Source organism: Colius striatus, chromosome 5 (genome assembly GCF_028858725.1).
Source record: "Colius striatus isolate bColStr4 chromosome 5, bColStr4.1.hap1, whole genome shotgun sequence".
NCBI classification, from domain to species: Eukaryota; Metazoa; Chordata; class Aves; order Coliiformes; family Coliidae; genus Colius; species Colius striatus.
In genome coordinates, this window is record NC_084763.1 from 49249689 (window position 1) to 49268117 (window position 18429).

The 18429-nt window shown below is 43.4% G+C and overlaps 1 protein-coding gene across 5 annotated transcripts in view; it reads right to left on the reverse strand.

Annotated features, from left to right (window-relative positions):
* Positions 1–2659: 2659 nt before the first annotated feature.
* The window catches only part of JCAD (junctional cadherin 5 associated), a 64062-nt gene continuing 48292 nt past the window's right edge, over positions 2660–18429 (reverse strand). For 4 of the 5 annotated variants that reach the window (XM_061997512.1, XM_061997513.1, XM_061997510.1 and 1 more), the window contains one exon: positions 11927–15680. In XM_061997512.1, coding sequence (XP_061853496.1) covers positions 11942–15680 — 3739 coding nt within the window. In that variant the 3' untranslated portion in view covers positions 11927–11941. Of the gene's footprint in view, positions 8124–11926; positions 15681–18429 lie in introns of those variants that run through there. The other variant, XM_061997514.1, reaches the window with a different exon arrangement.

Sequence of the window (18429 nt, forward strand, 5' to 3'; positions counted from 1 at the left end):
CCCCTTGTTGCAGCAGTTGACAACATTTGCAAGTTTTGGTTTTTGCTTCTCCAGGGGAATAAAGGATGATTTTTACATGAGGAATGTTTCTGTTTTAAATCTGGCCCAGGAGCTTGGTGGCCTCTGTTTGACAGTCCTGACTCACCTCCCTGCAGTGACTCTGATTCTTAGGGGCAGGGGAAGAGGCCCTGTATTTTTGGCTTGGTGCTGGTGTCCTTCAGGGGACCTTTGGCTGAAGTGAGTAAATTGTATGAGAGCTGCTTAGGGTAAAGAGGCTGTTGTAGGAACATGGAGGTGTGTCTGCACTGAGAAGGAAAAGGAGCTGGAAGGCAGTACAGAAGAAGAAAAAAGTTTTATGGATGCTTTTCAGCCCTGGACACCCAGAAGGAGGCTGAGAAGGGAAGGAAATAAGAAAAGCAGCATATCATGAAGTGAAGAGAGCGTTGGTGTTTTACAGCACCTGAAGATCTCCACCACAGTGTTTGTACTCCTTTCATCTAGTGTTATCCAAGTTCTTTGCAAGAGTTTATTATCATGTTCTCCCAGACAGAACGCAGACAGCCATCCTGTGACCCACATCCTGAGTTTTACAGCCCTCCTTGTCCTGTGCCATCTGGGGTATTTGTAGCATGACCCACCACTGGGAGAGCAGAGGACTTCCTTTATACTCTAAACATTATGCTACAATAATAATGAGAAACTGGGACAAATGACAAGCCTTCCTGCCCACAAAATGTCATAACCCTGCCACAAATGAGGTGAGCTGGCTGGGTCACTGTGCTGTTCGCCCAGCAGGTTTCAGGTTACTGGCTGTCACTGGTGCTGTAGTGAAGCAGGCTAAAGGCAGCAGTGCACAGAAAGAGAGTCCAAATACTCTGCAGGCAAAATGGCATAAAGAAGGGGTAAGAGGAGAAGCTTAAGCTCCCTGGTTTGAGCAACATCTGCCCACCCAGAACTGGCTGTTAAATCATTGGCAAAGCAAGCTACAGCTAGCCTTTGAGGTGTACAGCAGCAGTTCAGCACCTCAAAGAGATTGAAGAGCTTTTTTCCTGTTGCTTTTTTTTTTTTTTGCAAACATTTGCCATGGCCTTGATTATCCTTACAAGAAGTGTTCTTAAGGGGCGAAAGGAGGGAGTTGGCTTCCTTCCTTTCTGCATCACCCCCTTCGGTGTGGCACTTCTGCAGACTAGTGTTAGCACCTCACTGCATGAATAGCTCAGAAGGATTCCCAGGGGGCTGGTTTTCCTTCCATCAAGAAAGGGAAGATTCAGAGCAGAACAGAGAGAGAGAGATAATACAAGCTTTAACTAAACCTGGGCATGCATACCATTGTTACCCAGATGAGGTCAACATGTTCTAGGGCTGCAAGAGGTCAGTAGGAGAGATAAAGAAATGAGATGTGTGTAGAGTAAGATAAGAACTAAGGGTCTTATGTGATTAGCCAAGGGTCAGGCATGTGTGGGATAGTGTGGCAAAGGGCGAGTGAGCTGGTGGCTCCCTGAGGAGAGAGGGAGAGAGGGTAGAGGGAAGCCCTGCAGCTGGGAAGGGTTTTGGCTGACTTAGCAAGAAACCCAAGTGAGGTCTGAGCAGCATTTGCTCACCCTTAGCCACCGTCATGTTCTCCCACTGATTTGTTTTGCAGACTATAGTGGGCCTAAGCACATATAGATTTATCTGCAGGGAGAACAAACTATGTTGGCCAGTCCCTGTCCCTTTCTGGTGGTAGGCAGCAGAACATTGTGGCCTGAAGCACATCCTGGGAGTGCTGGCCAAGTAACATCCAAGAGCAAAAGTAAGTACTGGGCTAGAGATCCTTAGACTTCAAGCACATGGGGAAGGAGAGGGTATAGTGAGATCAGATTGGCTGGATGATGGAAAGAGAAGAGTAAAACTGCCACTAATGATTTTCCATCTTAAACCTTCTCGGATCTGTCAGGTGTTCTGCTCCACAGGTTTGCTGGTGACAGGTGAGGACTATCAGGATGAATCCATTGCATCTCCACAGCAATATATCTGACCCTGACAGTAAGGCCTAACTGGCTTGTGAGCCAGTGACAAAAGACAGAGATGCATATTCTAGACAGGAGCAGCCTGTGCTTTTGCCTGGGGAGGAAAAAAAAGAGACTTTTTTTTTCTTATAACTTGATAATTTAGCTCTCTTGAAGTCCTATCAGCACAGATACAGAGCGTACCATTCTTTACTGCAACGTAGCCAAAGTAAACTATCCCAGTGCCTTATCAACTTGTGCAAAGGGAGTGGAAGATACTCACATGGAGCAGAAAATGCTGTGACACTGTAGGTTTACCCAGGGCAGATGGCTGGTTGCCAGGCAGCAAAGTAGGAACTGGCTCTTTCACAGAGGCAAAGCAGACCCTAAAGGTAGCAAATAAACAGAACACAACTTGGAAATGAGTGACCTACAGTCCGTGCCCAGCTGGAAAAGTGCGGGTGTGGAAAGTAATTCAAGTAAACACCATGACTGTACCTGATGGTGTAACAGGCCAGCCACAATGTCGGGTTCTGGAGTAGCAGTTCCCTGGAGAATACTGCAGCCTTTTAACACTTCACCAATACATTTACATTTATCTTTCCTAAAGGCCATGCAAACTTCAGAGCATGTGTTCCAGTTTGTCCCATGAGAACAGCATCACAGAGGAGTGTATCCATGCAAAATCTTTATTTGGAGAATGTGTCCTTGTGAATAACAACAGCACCCTCCAGTTCACACAGAAGCCCAGAAACACAGTATTTGCATTGTGCAGGAAAAAAATACAATGAAAATTCTTAAAGCACATTCATCTTCTGATACCATATAAATACTATTGTAATTGCTTACCCCTATTTCCTCTCTTTTTATCCCTCTAAATCTGCTCTTAGGCTAGGCAGAGCAGAAAACCATGGCAATAGCATGGTATTAGTTTTGGAGACAGGCCACAAAATCTTGAAAGTCAGCATGGAGAACTGTCTGCACTGTATAAGGACAAAGGATACTGATATACTGTCTAGCACATGTATCACTTTCCTTCCAGCTTAGGAATGGCTTTTGAAATGGTTCTGATTATTTTCTCTGCCAGTCCAGATCTCGAAAGAAGGCTGAGACTGCTGCTGCTGAGGGTGGAAAGTTCCTCCTTCGTTTTCTAATCTGTATGTTATTGCGGTTTCTCTTGGCTGGGAAATTTCATTTTTATTTCTAATCTCAGCCATGTGTCAGTCAATTCTGACTGAAGTTCGCTTCACCCTCTCCCTGCTGTGCAGCTCTGCAAGTCATATGCTAACATATTTTTCAGCATGGGTGGGAGGTAGCATTGTGGTTTGGGGCTTTGCTATTGATATCAGGATTTCCCTTTTTCTTTGTTTGAAACATTTTGTCCTTTAAAAATAGAGTTGATGGTAAACAGCTTTTGTGAACATTTTCACACAGTTGGAGTAAGAGAATTAAGTCACAATTTCCCAACTTTTCTGATGAATTCAGTGACACAGTCATCATCTCATGAAATCTTCAGCTCGATCCTTTGTTGGGATTAGGCAGAAGAAAGAAGTTTAAACTTTGTAGATTCCACTTGTAATTAAATCTCGCTCCAGTAAATTAAGACTGCAGTATCATGGCTTATTGCCAGCAGAGAGAAAGTAGGGGATTGTTTGATCCTCAACCAAGAAAATACTGATGTCCTCCAAAAGGACAACTTTACAGAAGACATTCAAAGGCTGACATGCTGTCAATCCTTTTCATTCCTTTTAACACTGTTTTGTCACTCTTCTTTGAGCTGATGGCTCCTGCCAAGTACAAATTCACTTCTCACATATACTTGCCTCTTGGATCTTGAACATGGACAAAAGTGCTCACTTTGCGATTGCAAGAACTTCTGCCATTTAATATGAAAGAACATTTCACTTCTCCTTTTCGCTCAATCACCCCCCTAGCTTTAACTTCAAAAAGGGGCAATGAAGAGAATATCAGCATTTTGACCAAAAGAGAAGGTCAAGTACTATAAAACTAACATTCAGCTGGCTGTCCATGTGGTAAAGGCAATGGAGCGTTAACCCTAGATAGTGATTTATGATGTTAAACAAACTGATATGTTTTACTAAATTCCAATATTTACATGGAAATATCCTTGATGGGACTGGTTATTTTCAGAGTGACAGATTAATTCTGTTACTTGATCACTTTAAGCATATACTGACTTTCATGTTTTCCAAGAGCTATTGGATGTTTCAGTCTTGATGCTATTTGCTCCCAACACCAGGAGCTTGTCAAGGTGCTTTCGATACCTGATACAGTGGCTTGCAGTACAACTAAATTGCTGTAAAACGTGTGGGTTGAAACACAACAGTCCTTCTTCTGCCTAGGGAAGGTTTCTTGAGTTAGTAGCTGACAAGTGGTGCTTTGTCACTCATAACACCAGGCATTTCCATTACTGATGACCTTGAGTTGTTCAAAGGCATTTCCCTCCTTTGCCTTTCCCATCCCACCCCCTTCAGTTGAGATGGCAGTGGGATTTGAAACACGTACTTAAGAGCTCTTCTCAGACCACACTTCTGTCTAGTTCAAAATGCCTGTAGCAAGGAGGCTGGAGTGGGCTCTAAAAGTAGTAATTCTTCATGGAGATAAACTTCCAGCCGGTGCTTAGGGAACTGCAGGAGGTAACACATTCCCCTTCACAACACGGCATCCATTCCCCTGGGAGACCTGAACCCTGCCGCATCCCCGTCAGCAGCACTCGCCGCCTTTGTCCATGTGGGTGAGTAGAGCTGGACTTGGATGACTCAGTAACCCTCAAAGCTCACAGGTGACTCTGTTTATCAGACAGAAGATAAGAGCCTGAAATTTGTGTTAGTTGTGACTGTTGCTGGCACATTGACTGCTATTACTGTCACTCATCCCTTAGGCTGACTGTCCACTCCAGATTTCAACAGAGTAAATGGAAGGAAATGGCAGGTCCTATTAACTGTCCATCTCCTGAGGAGTATCCCCATTAAACATTTTTTTAAATGCATAAACCATGCATGGATTTTTTGGTATGAATTTCTGGAAATGCTCAAGAAATCCATATCTCCTCAGCCAAGCCCTTCAATAACCAGTCATCGAACCCCAGCTTCCTCAGCAGTACAGCAAAAGCACAAGCAGAATACCCAACAGCTTGCAACAACTGGATTTCCAAAGTTCTAGCTCTTCTCTTCCTCCTGAGAATGAAGAGAAAAGCACAGTTCTTCAGTGCTGCTCTGCAGCCACATGGCTGCATTGCAGGAGGTACTGAAAACAGCCTGCCTCGCCCTCCTCTGTGTCCTCTCAGCCCCAAGCTCCTGCCCTTGCCATTACTAGTGACAGCTGTTGCCAGGGCACTTTTACACACCCATTGGGACAGGCACTGAAAGTCATCATTTACTGGTTTTTAACTTAATCTGGTGTAAAAAGAGCTGTTGACTGCTGTTTGCAACTGGTAAAAGGCTTCTGGAAAGGTGGTCAGCTATGGTACCATCCAGCCCATTCCAGCAGCTAACATTTTAATGATGGCATAGGTACCAAAGAAACACTGAGGCAAAATCATTCATAAAACTACTCCATGTATTTCTAGTTGTCTGTGCCATAGTATCAAATGAAACAATCTGTGTGCTTAGACACATACAGCATTTTTAAAGCAGTTCCAACTTTAGTCTGTCATCCACTGGTCAGTCATGTACTACTGTAAAACAAAACTTATTAACTTTCTAGGTTTTAATTTCTCAGTCTTGGCCAATAAAACTTTCCTGACAATATTGCTGCTTCCTATTTTTGTTTTTTTTATGATCTTGGTTGTTTGTGTGCATTGCAAAAGTAATTATTTTACATGAACAGACATGTTGCAGAATCAATTAATCCCTTCCCCACGAGGAGAAAATAAAATGCACAGAAACCTCGTTCCACAGAGACGTGAACTGAAGGTAGCAGGACTGCTTATGTGGGACACTACGGTTCTCCAGAAATCAAGGATAAATGGAAACTTTCAAGTTACTGCCAGACATTTTAGCTTTACTAGTAGAGTGATGATAAGACTTGAAGCAGTTCAAGAAATTATTTTTTATGGGCAGAATTGGGACAGTGTGTGAAACATGTTTTGTAGCTATTTACTAGCCTCCAGACATCCTACATGGTGATGAAGAAAGGTGGATATAGTAAGAGTGATGGGAACAGTTTGTCAACAAGTATTGCTACACAGCATACACAGGAGTTAACAAAATAAATTATACACCACATTTTCTTTTCAAACAAGCTTTAAATAGTCCATATGCAACAGAATCATGTGTCACAGACACATGAAGAAATTCTTGCTGCCAAAAGACAGAACGAGTGTTTTTCCCTGTAGTTCTTTTCAAATTACAGACTTAGGAAAAAATATGTCAAGAAATTAGAAGATTTTTTAAAAACAAAATGGTGGTAAAACCCAGAAAAGGCCAGTAGAATAGACCAGTGGAGTACATGAGCAAGCCATCAGAAGAATGTTAGTACACAGGTACTTACAAATAAAAACACACAGGAGTGGACATAAAGTCTTTAAAGACACAGATACTATGCAGGCTCGTTCAGAATCGAAGAGCAGAATGTATAAGCTTTATTATAAACTCTGTAATTCATGCATTTGTGTGTGCAGATAAAATATATTTAAAGCCATGTATTTAAATGCCATCAAGAAGACACCTGAACTCCTCCCCCAGCAACATCAGTTGATTCAGGGAAGAATTAAACTCAGTTTTGTTTATTTGTGTACACTGGCCTACTCCAAACCCACAACCTGTGTAAAGGGAAAAAAGTGAAAGAAAGAAACCAAGTATTTCATCTGAGCCACTCAGAGACATCAAGGCAAAGATCCAAACCCACTTTTTGGTAATTGCTGTCACTGGAATGTAACGGCAGCAACAGCAGCCCAGACAGTTCTCAGCTGTGTTCCAGAAAGTGGCTCCAAGAAGAACAATCCAAGGGTTCAGTGTGAAAAACCAGAAATTAACCCTGTCGTACATACACACAAACATACATACATAGATGGCTCTTTCCAAACAAAATAAGGGAGCACTACTGTGTATGTGGCAATGTGGAGTGTGCATTAAGATAGGCAAGTGAAATCTGCTTGGGGCACCTTCACTCTGAGGGGTAAGTCTTCTTAAAATATAATAATAATAATTATAATAATAATAATACTTCTTTATACTTGCCACTTGTTAGCAATTGTTTACATCGTAGAAAAATAGATAGTATTCTGTAACAAGAAATATAGTTACTTTGTTAAAATGGGCTATTTTAAACCAGCTACTATTCTTTCATATAAAGAGTTTCTAAACAGCAAAACAAAAATAGGTAATACTGAGTGCAAAACAGCCAGTGATATACTTTGCATTGGCTTGAAACACTAGTTGCCAGCTACTATAATTACACGTTCTGTACACTGTACTACAAAAGGCTTCCAACCTTCAGAAGCTTTGGGGTTTTTGCTTTTCTTTTCTCTAGGTGGCAAGTAAGTACTTAATCCAAGTAAATTCAAACTCTGGAAGTCAGAAATATCATTTCACAATCAGTCTTCCCTACCATCCTCTCACATTCCTTCCCTCACGTAGTGCAACAGCACTTTCTACTTATGGCCAAAAATCCCTTAAGTTAAACAAAGTTTAGACTGTAGATACTTAGAAGTTTAGCTTATAAATTCACATTCTTTGAAAAAGCATTTTGCTAATCTCCCACGTTTACATTTACACCAAAGAGAAAGCTCAAAAGCTTCACTTCATGCATTTCATCATCCCCGCTGCAGACTGAAATAAGAGTTCAGCTAAAAACTCATTGCCAACAGTAGGTATTCAGTCTTAATGCTACAAATCCAGATGGTTCCCATGAAGAAGTCAGGTTTTTCTGGGGTCTCCATGACAGTTTCAGATACGAATAGCTAATTCCTAGTGGCAGTGGTAAAGGCATTATCAGTACACCATGAACACCACAAATGGAGGCAATTTCCAAGCATCAAAAAACCAAAAAAACAAACAAAAAGCACCCAGAAAAAAAAAAAAATCAGTGAAACATTCTTAGTAGAGCAGAAATCTCTCTAGTTCCCTCTTCGTTCATCTCACACCTTTTCAACTTTGGTGGGGTCATACATATCTGAAAAAAACACAAAACAACAAAACGCTATTAACGATGAATTGTGAAACTGCTCAAATGAGACGTAGCTTCCATTGGTTTTGTTTAAGAAACAAGCTAATAATGGACTTACAGCTTTAAATATACATACTACAGTCCTGACCCTGTAAATTCTGTATTTACACCAGTGTAATTTGGGAGCAACTTGGATCACAAGCATGGAGATAGGATTTGGGAAGCCTCAGGTGGGAAGGAACAAGCACATTGAATGCCAAGTGGTTACTTGTTTTCAGATGCTTTGACAGGGAAAGGAAGACATAAGTTTTGTCTCCTCCTTGTGCTGAATGCTGGGGACAAACAAATACTTGAAGAGAGTTAGCAGAGTGTTTAAGGATGGCTGAAGAAATTATCAGGGTCTTTTCATTCCAAATCCTTGATTTCAGATTAACTCAACAGCATACAGTAAAGCACTGCTGTGTTGCATCACTCTGGTTAGGCTGTCTGGCTTCGACCTACAAAACCGCAGCTCACACTTTGAACATCGTTCACTGAAGCACTGGACAGGGTTACTAACATTGGTCTTAATCTTTAGTCTGTCAGTGCACAGGACAGATCACAATTTCTGGGGGTTTTTTTAATTGGATTTATGCCAATGGTGGCCATCAGTGAACAGTTACGAGCCTTTTCCTTCACCCTTGTGAATCTGAGACGGGATTGCAGTGAAAGGGCTTTTTGCCTTGTGACATCTGCCTGCCCTGTGCCATCATGCAGAGGTCTGACTTCCCCTAGGCTTCTTGGGATGCATGGTCATGGTGCTGAGGAACCAGGCATCTTTGGGCACACAGGAGCCTGGCCAAACCAGCACTGCAGCCCGTGCTGCCACGTGCTACTTGCTGCTCTTATGCAACCCGGGTATTTGTGCTAACCTTAAACATCCCTCCCGTAGGCTGTACTCCCACAGGACTCGCATTTAAACAGTTGAGCATGAAAATAGCTGCACATATAAATTTCACACTTTGCAGTAAAACGTCTCCCCCTCAGGACTTCTATGTTGATGTGAGTGAATGTCTTCATTCAAACAAGTATAAAAATCCTGAGGGAAATTTTTACTCCACTATGCAAGTGTCCATCTGCAGCATCCAGACTCATAGCAAGAGGGGGCTGGCTTGGAAAGAGCTTCTGGATTTGGCCCTAGTGGGTGGATTCCTGGTGCAGGATCCTTTATTGCTTCTCTTGCCCACTCTCTTCAAATTGCAACGCCTGCCAAGAAAGGAGTCTGTGCCAGCAACACCTATGTTTTCAGAACTGCTTATTGCTATTCAGTCTCTTCTGGTATTTCCAAACTTCAAGAAGAGACACCACAAGAGTGCAAAAAAATCAGCAGGAAAAAAGTTTTGGAGGGCTAGTGCACTCCAGGATAAGGCTGCATCTTTTGAAGCTTAACGCACTGGTGGTGTGGGAATATGCCTCTAAAGCAGTAAATATTTATTTCGATTGTAAACAACTTGCCATCTAAACTGCTAGAAAATATACTAACATTCAGAACTGGTCTGGGTGAGGTTCACCTAAGAATAAAAATGGATTCACATTTCAGAAGCTGGATTTTCCTAAGGCCAGACACATTTATGATAATAGAATTCCCCACAAAATTGCATGTGCTCACTGTTCCTGGGAGTGGTGGTGGTGGTGGGGGACACAATGACAGAAAATCAGGCCATGAGATGTGGAGCCTCCACATGGCTCAGTTTATTCCTTACAAGTTTACTCACACTCTCAGTACCTAATCCAAGGACAACAAAAGGTCCAGACTGCCAGGCTACTTCACACTTCACTGGGGACAAACATGGGAGTTCTAGCACTGATACAGAAATGTTTATTCAACATTTGGTTAAGCTCATATGAAATGTTCTCTACAGAAACAAGCCAGATCAGCAGCCTCACGGATGCAGTCTTCAAACAGCAAAAGAGAAAAGACATCCAGTGAGTGCATTTGGGAACATTTGGAGATATTCTTCTAATGGCAGTATTTGCATAGTAAGGTCAGCTTCTTGCACTGAGTTTCGGCAGAGCTCTCACTCTGAGATGACTGTTCATCTGCCAAGCTGCATTATACATGTGAAAACCTGTTTCTGCTAAGGGCTCTAGCCTTGGTGACTGTCTGCAATTATAAGACTAACATCACCCTACCTCACTGCAAATAGAATGGCCTTTAGCAATATTTACTCTTTCAAAGCAACATATGCAATGACTTTCCTGAATTAATTGTCATTTTGGCTTTCAGTGGTATCAGTGAGCTAGCCTGGAAGTCGGGAATGAAAGTTAACAGAGGAAGACGCAACACCAGGCCTTTCTACAAACATGAACCTTCAGTCCCATTAAGGTAAGGGAAAGACCTTATGGCCACCAACACATCAGATGTCTTATGGGAAGAAGCCAGTGGAGTTGCTGCCTTACCACCCTGCTGGATGTGCACAGAGGGAAGGGACATCCACGCTTCCCAGTCCCAGGGAGGGCTGTTACGTCTGCAAGCGAACTGCTGCAGTGGGAACACACTGCAGAATACAAGCCTGGCATTGTCAGCTAGAGGGATAAATTTAGACTTAATTTACTGCAGAATAACTCTCCAATAAAACACACACGATCTGTTTTGATACACCCCTGAAGACATATTCACCACAATAGTTATTTTCTTTACTCCAGCACAAACCCCAAGGGAAGAGAGCATATGAAATGCATGTGGGGTGTACTAGACCTGATGGGTACACGAAAGCTGAATTAGTCTGTTTGGAAAATCTGGTCTAGAGAAATACACTTCAGAGCAGAGAGAAATACAGAGCAGTGCTTTACAGAGAAAGACACGAAGGGAAAGGCTGCAAGACTGCAGGAGTCAGTGCTCATGCAAATATTTCTTTTCAGATGGAAATACATAAATCCACTTTAAAGTATGCTCCATTTAATTTCAGTCCCTCTGTAGTGGAAGACCGTGAACAGATTTATATTGATGAGGTTTAATGAATAACCTGTGCAGATTTTAAGGTAGAGCATCAACTGTTACAGAGAGGATGGGAAAAAAAGGGAGGAGGAGATTAACATTCATTTAACAACTTTCACACCCTACATTTGGCCACTCTAATTAATTTAATGGACTAGACAGGTGGCCTGGGAGATTTATCCTGTTACACAGATCTACGTCAACAACCGATTTTCAGTTGTTCAACACAGTGCTGTATGAAAACAGGTTCTGTGAGAGAACAGCTCATGTTACTTTGGGGGTGCATATGGACTCCACAAGCTTACACACTTCTGAGAGATGAAGAACACCAAAAAGAAAGAAAGAAAAAAAAAGTGTTGACTGAAAAAGAAAACTTCCCATTTGACCTGGGGATAATAGTTATTCTCAACATCTGATCTGGAAAATATTAATGAGAGAGAGAATTTTCCAGGCCCCTTAATGCAGCCATTTCCCAGAGGCTTCACAGAAGAACATCAGATTTTTATTTTTAGTTTCTTCTGAACTCTGATGCAGTATGTGTCTTCTGAAGTATTAGACAGGGAAAAAAAAGGATGTTCAAGGAAAGGCTGCGATTAAATCGCCACGTGTTCCCAAACACTGGTACTAGAGTGACTATCACTGAACTCTGCTGATTGAAGCTGGCCATTCCCTGAAACAATTAGGCAGAGATAAGACCTCAGGGGGTGACCCAGTCTGTGAATGAGTTTCAATATCACAAGTGAGTTTTACAGTAACTTTTCCTAAAAGGAGAGAACACTCATCTCTTCCACAAGGAGAGCGAAGGGGGTGGCAACCAGATGGGGGTAGTACCGCCTACAGCCTGTTACTATTTGAGCTGCAGTACGTGGGCATAAGGAAACCAATCATGCCCGTTACATAAGGAAACGGTACCCATCTGGATCTCCCATAATAGGGTCTTACCTAGAGACAAATCTCTGTTCATCTTCTTCTTGTCCATTCCACCTAAATATCCGTTTTCACTGAGAGAGATGACACGCTTGGAAACAGCCCCTGAGCTTGCCAGTTTGCTCCCTCTCTCCTCTTGTACCCTCGACAGCTTCTCTTCATCCACCTCCTCTCCCGAGTCTGCACTTTTAATGCTCAGACGTCTCATCCGGGACACAGAGTCAACCTCCTTCATCCGCACCAGGCGATCCACGGCAGTCCGGCTCGGCGGAGACGTCAGCTTGCCTTGCAGCGTCTCGATCACTTTCGAGGTGCTTCTCACCCTCTTTTCTGAATGCTGATGCACAGCTGACTTGCAAACCAAGTTTTGGTCCTCACCTTGGCCAAGACTTGCAGGTTGTTTGAGAACTTGCTGGGTTGCCAGTGTTTTGGCACCGGCTTCCTGGTCAGTGGTCTGGCACTCATCTGGGTATAAAGATCGGCCTCCCACTCTGACAAAGAGAGCACTCTCTGTCCAACCACACTTTCTTCTGCCTTCGTAAGAATCCTCTTTTTTCCTTTCATTGTCACTTACTGCGGTTCCCACCAATGACTCAAAGTCCTGGGCACCGTTTGCAGGGCTACTGCCTGGGTGGTCCCCAACGTGGTCATCTGGAAGGAGAGACTCCACTGCTATATCTATGCCTAAAATTCTTGCAGCTCTTGCCTGCAATGACTCATTCACAGGGATTTCCACTGCATTTCCATTTGAAGAGTGATCAGAATTGTTAGCACCAGGTCCTGGGGCTACATCAAGTCCCACTGACCTCAAATCTGGCTCGGAGCGCCCTTGGTTCCTCTGCGTTAGTGACAGGCGTACTACCGAGCCTCTCTCCAATACCGCATCATTTGTGGGAGTTGCACCTTTGCTCAGTTTAACAAAGTCTAGGTAACTTTGGTCTTCGCTCATCTCCCGCAAGATAGGATTATTGAAAGGATTACTGTGACACGAGCTGCTTGAGCTACTGGATAAAACCCTCTTGAGAGGGCCCACACAAACTGGCTGCTCACTTGTTCCACTCTTGGCTTCTCCCATCCTCATTTCTGTTATCAGACTTCCATCTGCTGGCCCGACTCCTTCACTGCCTCCTGGCTGCCAGGAGCCTTGAGAACCAATGCTACCCACCTGGCCACCATGCTCTGTCCCAATACTCCAACTTTCAGACTTACTTTTCACTCTTCCTGACTTAAACATAGGCACCTCTGGCACAATGATTTCTGATTTCCAACCGTGTTTTGGCTCCTGGTTCAACTTCTCATTTCTGGACACCCTTCTCTGTGTAAGGGCACCTGCCTGTGGAGAAGCACTTTCCAAATCATCTTCACTGCTCGTGCTCTCCTCCTGCTCTTGCAGCTCCTTGTTAAAACTTTCAAGCTCACTTATTGCATCCCAGGGACGGCGACTTACAGGCTTCAACAGGAACTGCCCAAACAACTCTTTACTGTTGCAGGGAGCGCCTGCCTCTCCCTTAACTACATCCCCCTTGTAAAGAGGACTGGGTTCCCTCTCTTGGGCAGGCACAGGCTGGTTCTGGTGGGCTTTTGTGGAGGGGGCCTGAAGCACTGAGGTGGTAGTCCTGGAAAAAGCACTGTTGCTAGACTGGCTGAGGTACATCTGACCCTTCATGCCATAAGGGCTCTGTCTGCAGCTTCTCTCATCAGAAGGTGACTCTATCTGTTTTGACCCTGTCATGGATGCTGTACATCCTGGGAGCTTTGGTGACAGCAGTCTGTTACCATTGGTCTGCCCAGGCTTTGTACCATGGAAAAACTGGGGGCTTGTAGGTTCTTCGGAGAAACTGGTCTGTGTCTGCTGGTCTTTGTACTGATCACCTGGCCAGGAGCCAGAGTATTTGAGCTCTCTGTGTTTTGTAGGCTGAATAAATCTGAGGTCATTCATTTGTTTGAACTCTTCTGGTCTCCACAGCTCTTGTTTTTGTAACTCATTTTTATTGGTCATGCTTCCTGTAAGTGCTTGCAACTCCAAGTCCGTTGAAGACATACTTAAGAGACTTTGTTCTTGCAAAGCCCCATTGTTATCAAATCCATTCTTATCAGAGCTCTGGGTTATGTTGTTGTTCCTATCTGTATCTGGCAGATTGGATTCTGATTTAACTGGGATAGAGACCAAGCAAAATATAGTTTCATTCATTTTTTTCTTTGAACTCTTTTTGCTCTGCATCCCAGTTCCAGGTTCAAACTTTTTCACTTTTGTAACAGTCTCACAGGTGCTGTCCATATGTGGATTTCTTACAGAAAGTTTGCTCTTTGTGTACTCTGTGCTGGCTTCATTACTGGGGCTGTGATTAGTTGTGCTACAACTGTCTCTTTGGTCCGGCAAGGCACAGTTTTCCTGATCTCGGATGGACGGTGCCAACCATCTGTTGCTATGGGTGGAGCTGTTGGAAGTTCTTTCTCCCTTTGCAGAACTGGACAAGTTTGATGTATTCAAAAAGGCACTGTTGTACTGTACATCAAGATCTCTCTCTTGCAAAGCACCAGTACTGGGACTACTTGCATTTTCAGTGTATTTAGCGTTGTCCTGCAGACCTTCCGGCAGGGCAATCTTAATATGTCGTATCCGAGGGTCATCAAAGGGAATATACTGAACAGAACGCAGGTAGTCAGCAGGGCGCCTTGCATGGCTTTGTTTCCCGTGAGGAAGATGGTTGTCTTTGCAAGGGTCACCCCCAGCTTCAAAAGTCTTCCTGGCTTGTCGTTGGCAGGGGACGACCCGCTCTGCAGGACCCCGCTGATCGCTGCTGGCGTGGGTGTTGCTGTTAGGCACTTCATTGAGGGGATGTGGGGCCACATTTTGGTGAGGGGGAGATTTGTAAGAAGGAGGGGGTACATAGACTGGGGGCTCTAAACCACAGTCCTGGATGCAGGCACCTTGCCTTGGCTCATTAACTTTGGCTAAGTAGGAGATGGGTTTGTCTTTCTGGAAGTGGTCCTGGAAACCCACGTTTTCTGCGGGTGCCCTGGTCTGCTGCTGCAGCTCATAGGATGGAGGCTTGAGAGGTCTCCCATACTTGGGTTTCACCAGGGGAAGGAAATGGCCTCCTTTTTCATGGTGTTTGGCTGGTTCCACACTCAGTCTGTCTGAGGGATAGGAGGCAGTTTTAGTTACGCTGAGCGAGTTGTTACTGTTGGTCAGGGAGGGCATTTCCACGCATCTCATGCTCTCGGGTGAAAGGACTCTTGGCAATGACTGCGATTTCCCCTTGTTGTGGGTACTCAGTACGTTGTCTCCCAGGGTCAGTGAATAGAGTTCTTGAAGCAGCTTCTCCCTGTCACCCTCAGACATTTGCCTCTCTACCTTTTTTGGCTGGTTCCAGCTTTCCATTCCCAGACTTTGGCATTTGCAGTCACCGGGCACTTCACAGCCCTCCTGCAAGCCGCTTCGCCTGACGTACCCTGCGCCAGTCCCCACCTTCAGCTGACTCTCCTTGGGGTGCCGGGGTGTCCCTGGGGCTGCAGTCAGGCCTTTCATTTCCACACCGGCTTTCTGGGAATAGCCCAGGAGCACACTGAAGTCCTGTCCTCGTCTTCTCCAGTATGCAAGATCTTTGTCGGTCTTGGGCTGGGAAGACCACGCTAATTGAGGCCTCTCATAAACCCTGAAAAAGAAATGCAGTGTCACAGGCAGTTTGCACAGATGGCCTTTCTTTCTCTCACGGGTAAGGCCATTAGCAGGTCAAATGCTGAGTTATGCCAACGGGGTTTGCGTAATCTATGCGCAATGAGGTGACTTAGTGGTTTTAATAAGAGGATTTAAAAGTCAGTCATTAATATGAGTACAGGAAGGGACTGATGCTCCACTGGCATGTTGTTATCTATGCAAAGCTGTTAGAAAGAGAAACTAAAGCATGCAGTTACATGCTGTGCAAACATGCACAGTCCTCTTCGATGGACACCAGAAAACTAGAAATGATTGGGTTGAACTTACTCCTGCATTCTGCCACATCAAAATCTATAGATGTCAAGGGGGACTACTGTGGTACATAAGTTTAATAGGAATCTAAAAAAGCAGAGGTAGGGAGGATGGGTAGAGGGCTATATCATAAGATATATTCTGTAAGAAACATGATTTTCATCCTAGTACAATAACTGAAATGAAACATGTCATTTCCAGTGTTGATTCTTGTTCATCTTTCTGAGGGAACAAAGTGCTTTGGATGAAATGATACGTGTCATAACAGTGGTGATGTATCAGAACAGTTCTGATTAAGATGGAACCAATATTTAAAATCTAAAATACCTCAAAAGAAGTATAAACTTCTTAAATAAAAGGAGGATTAACTCCAGCAATCTATTACTGAGACATGAAAGACATTAGACATTTTATTGTGGATTAGAAATTCTGAATACGGATTTACATGAACAGAATAGGTTCCTCCTGTGTTTTAAACAATGTAAACTGTTTTACATATTACTGTGGAACAAAATTGGTACCTTTCCATATAAATAATTAATCTTCTACTTGAACTGTGCTCTTCTATTCTTGTATCTAAGGTGTCCAACAATATAACTGCCTTTACACCATGTGTCTGCCACCAGCATAAGAGGAAAGAAAAATCAAAATTGACAGAAATAGGACAAGTATGTAGACAGAACTCAAGAATTTCCTTCTCTTCTCTCCACCCCAAGGTATATAAACAGTGTCATCTGACTCTTTTTTTACTAAAAACAATCATGTTTTTAGATAGGAGTTTGTGAAAACATAATACAATTCAAAATTCAGAATGCAAATGAAGCAATTCAGATCAACAGCACTTTTATGTGTATTAACTTCATCCTACAACTACAAAAGTTTAAAAATCAATCTGGGATAAGGAGCATCTTGTTCACATTAATTCAACTGGATTAAGACTTAACATCTGAACAAAATGTTCTGCCTCTGAAGCACAAAGTACAGTTCGATTGCTGAACCCCAGGACGCAACAGACGCCTTCATTAACCAGTGAGATAGAACAGGACACTTCCTTTATTAGAAAGTTGCAGTGACAATGAGCATTTCTATGGCTCTCTGCACGTGAAAACATGCAGCTCAACAAATGCTGCCTTCTTCTGAGACTATCAAATCTACCTTTTCATCTCATCCCCTTGTTGCTATGACACCACTTTCTTTTGGCACCGAGGTGAGAAACAGGGTCTAGCAATAGCAAGGAGGGAACGGACAGATCACTCCTTCTGTTTAATTTTATCCACCATCGTAAAAAGGATCTACAGAAATCACAGGAAGAGTCACAGAGTCCAAGATCAGAAGAGACTGTTACAATTATTTAGTTTGACATCTTGCTCAACGCAGGCCATTAGACTTCCCTAAAATGATTCTTGCTTTGTAGAGTCATAGAACCGTTCAGGTTGGAAGAGACCTTTAAGATCACTGAGCGGTAGTATGTCTTATAGAAAAGCATCTAAAAATCTTGATGTTTAAATTTCCAGAGATGCTGTTGCAAAGCTTCATCTACCATTAAAAAAACTCCAAAGTAAACTCAAATTCTCCTCAACCCAAATATGAAAACACTGGGGGAAGGAGGTATAGTAGACAACACTACTGAGATTTGCAACAATTGGAGCTAACATCATGGGAATGGAATGGGATGGCTATTTCAAGGCTTTAAGAGGAAATCAGGAATAGGGAAGGAAGCATTGCTTGATTCTTTCCTAGGAAACCACAGAAACAGAAGAATTTTGGTTAGTTTGCCTTTTTTAAAAACAAACAAAACTCAGGCTCAGGCACTCATTAAAGTAAATTAGCCCTAGGTTAGCTTGAGTTCCAGAAAGGATGTTCCTCCATTTATTAAAAGCTGTTTAAAACATTATATTTTAAAGATGAGAAGATTAATAACTAGGCTCCAGAAATGAACCTTGAAACATGATACAAACCACCATGTAACCTGGACTATGTCATCATTGCAACACAAGTATAGGGAAGACATTTAAAAGGAAGCATGTAGAGCATTTTAAACCTGATCTTTTCTGTGATTTCTATGCCTCTCCAGCTCCTGGCTCATGTGGTAGTGATAGTTGCACAGACAGCCTGTGTTGTGGGCTCCTAAATCTCTGGAGAGGATAACACTGCACTGCACAGTGGGAAGGCAATGCTCCATTAGTCTCCCCAAGGACTCTCCAGCTTATCTCCAGCCTGAAAACTCCTCTTCTCCCAAGGATGGAAAGTAGCTTCTGCACACGTGGAGGCACAGCAGGCAGCAGGGCAGCCCAGCACACCTGCACTGCTTGTGGCCACAACTGCAGCAGAGCGTGCCTCTTTCCAGAACAATGTAGAGACAGCAGCTAGTTTCTGACTGTGCCACTACATAATTCTGTCTCACTCCATGAGGTGCTGGTACTGACGTACAAATG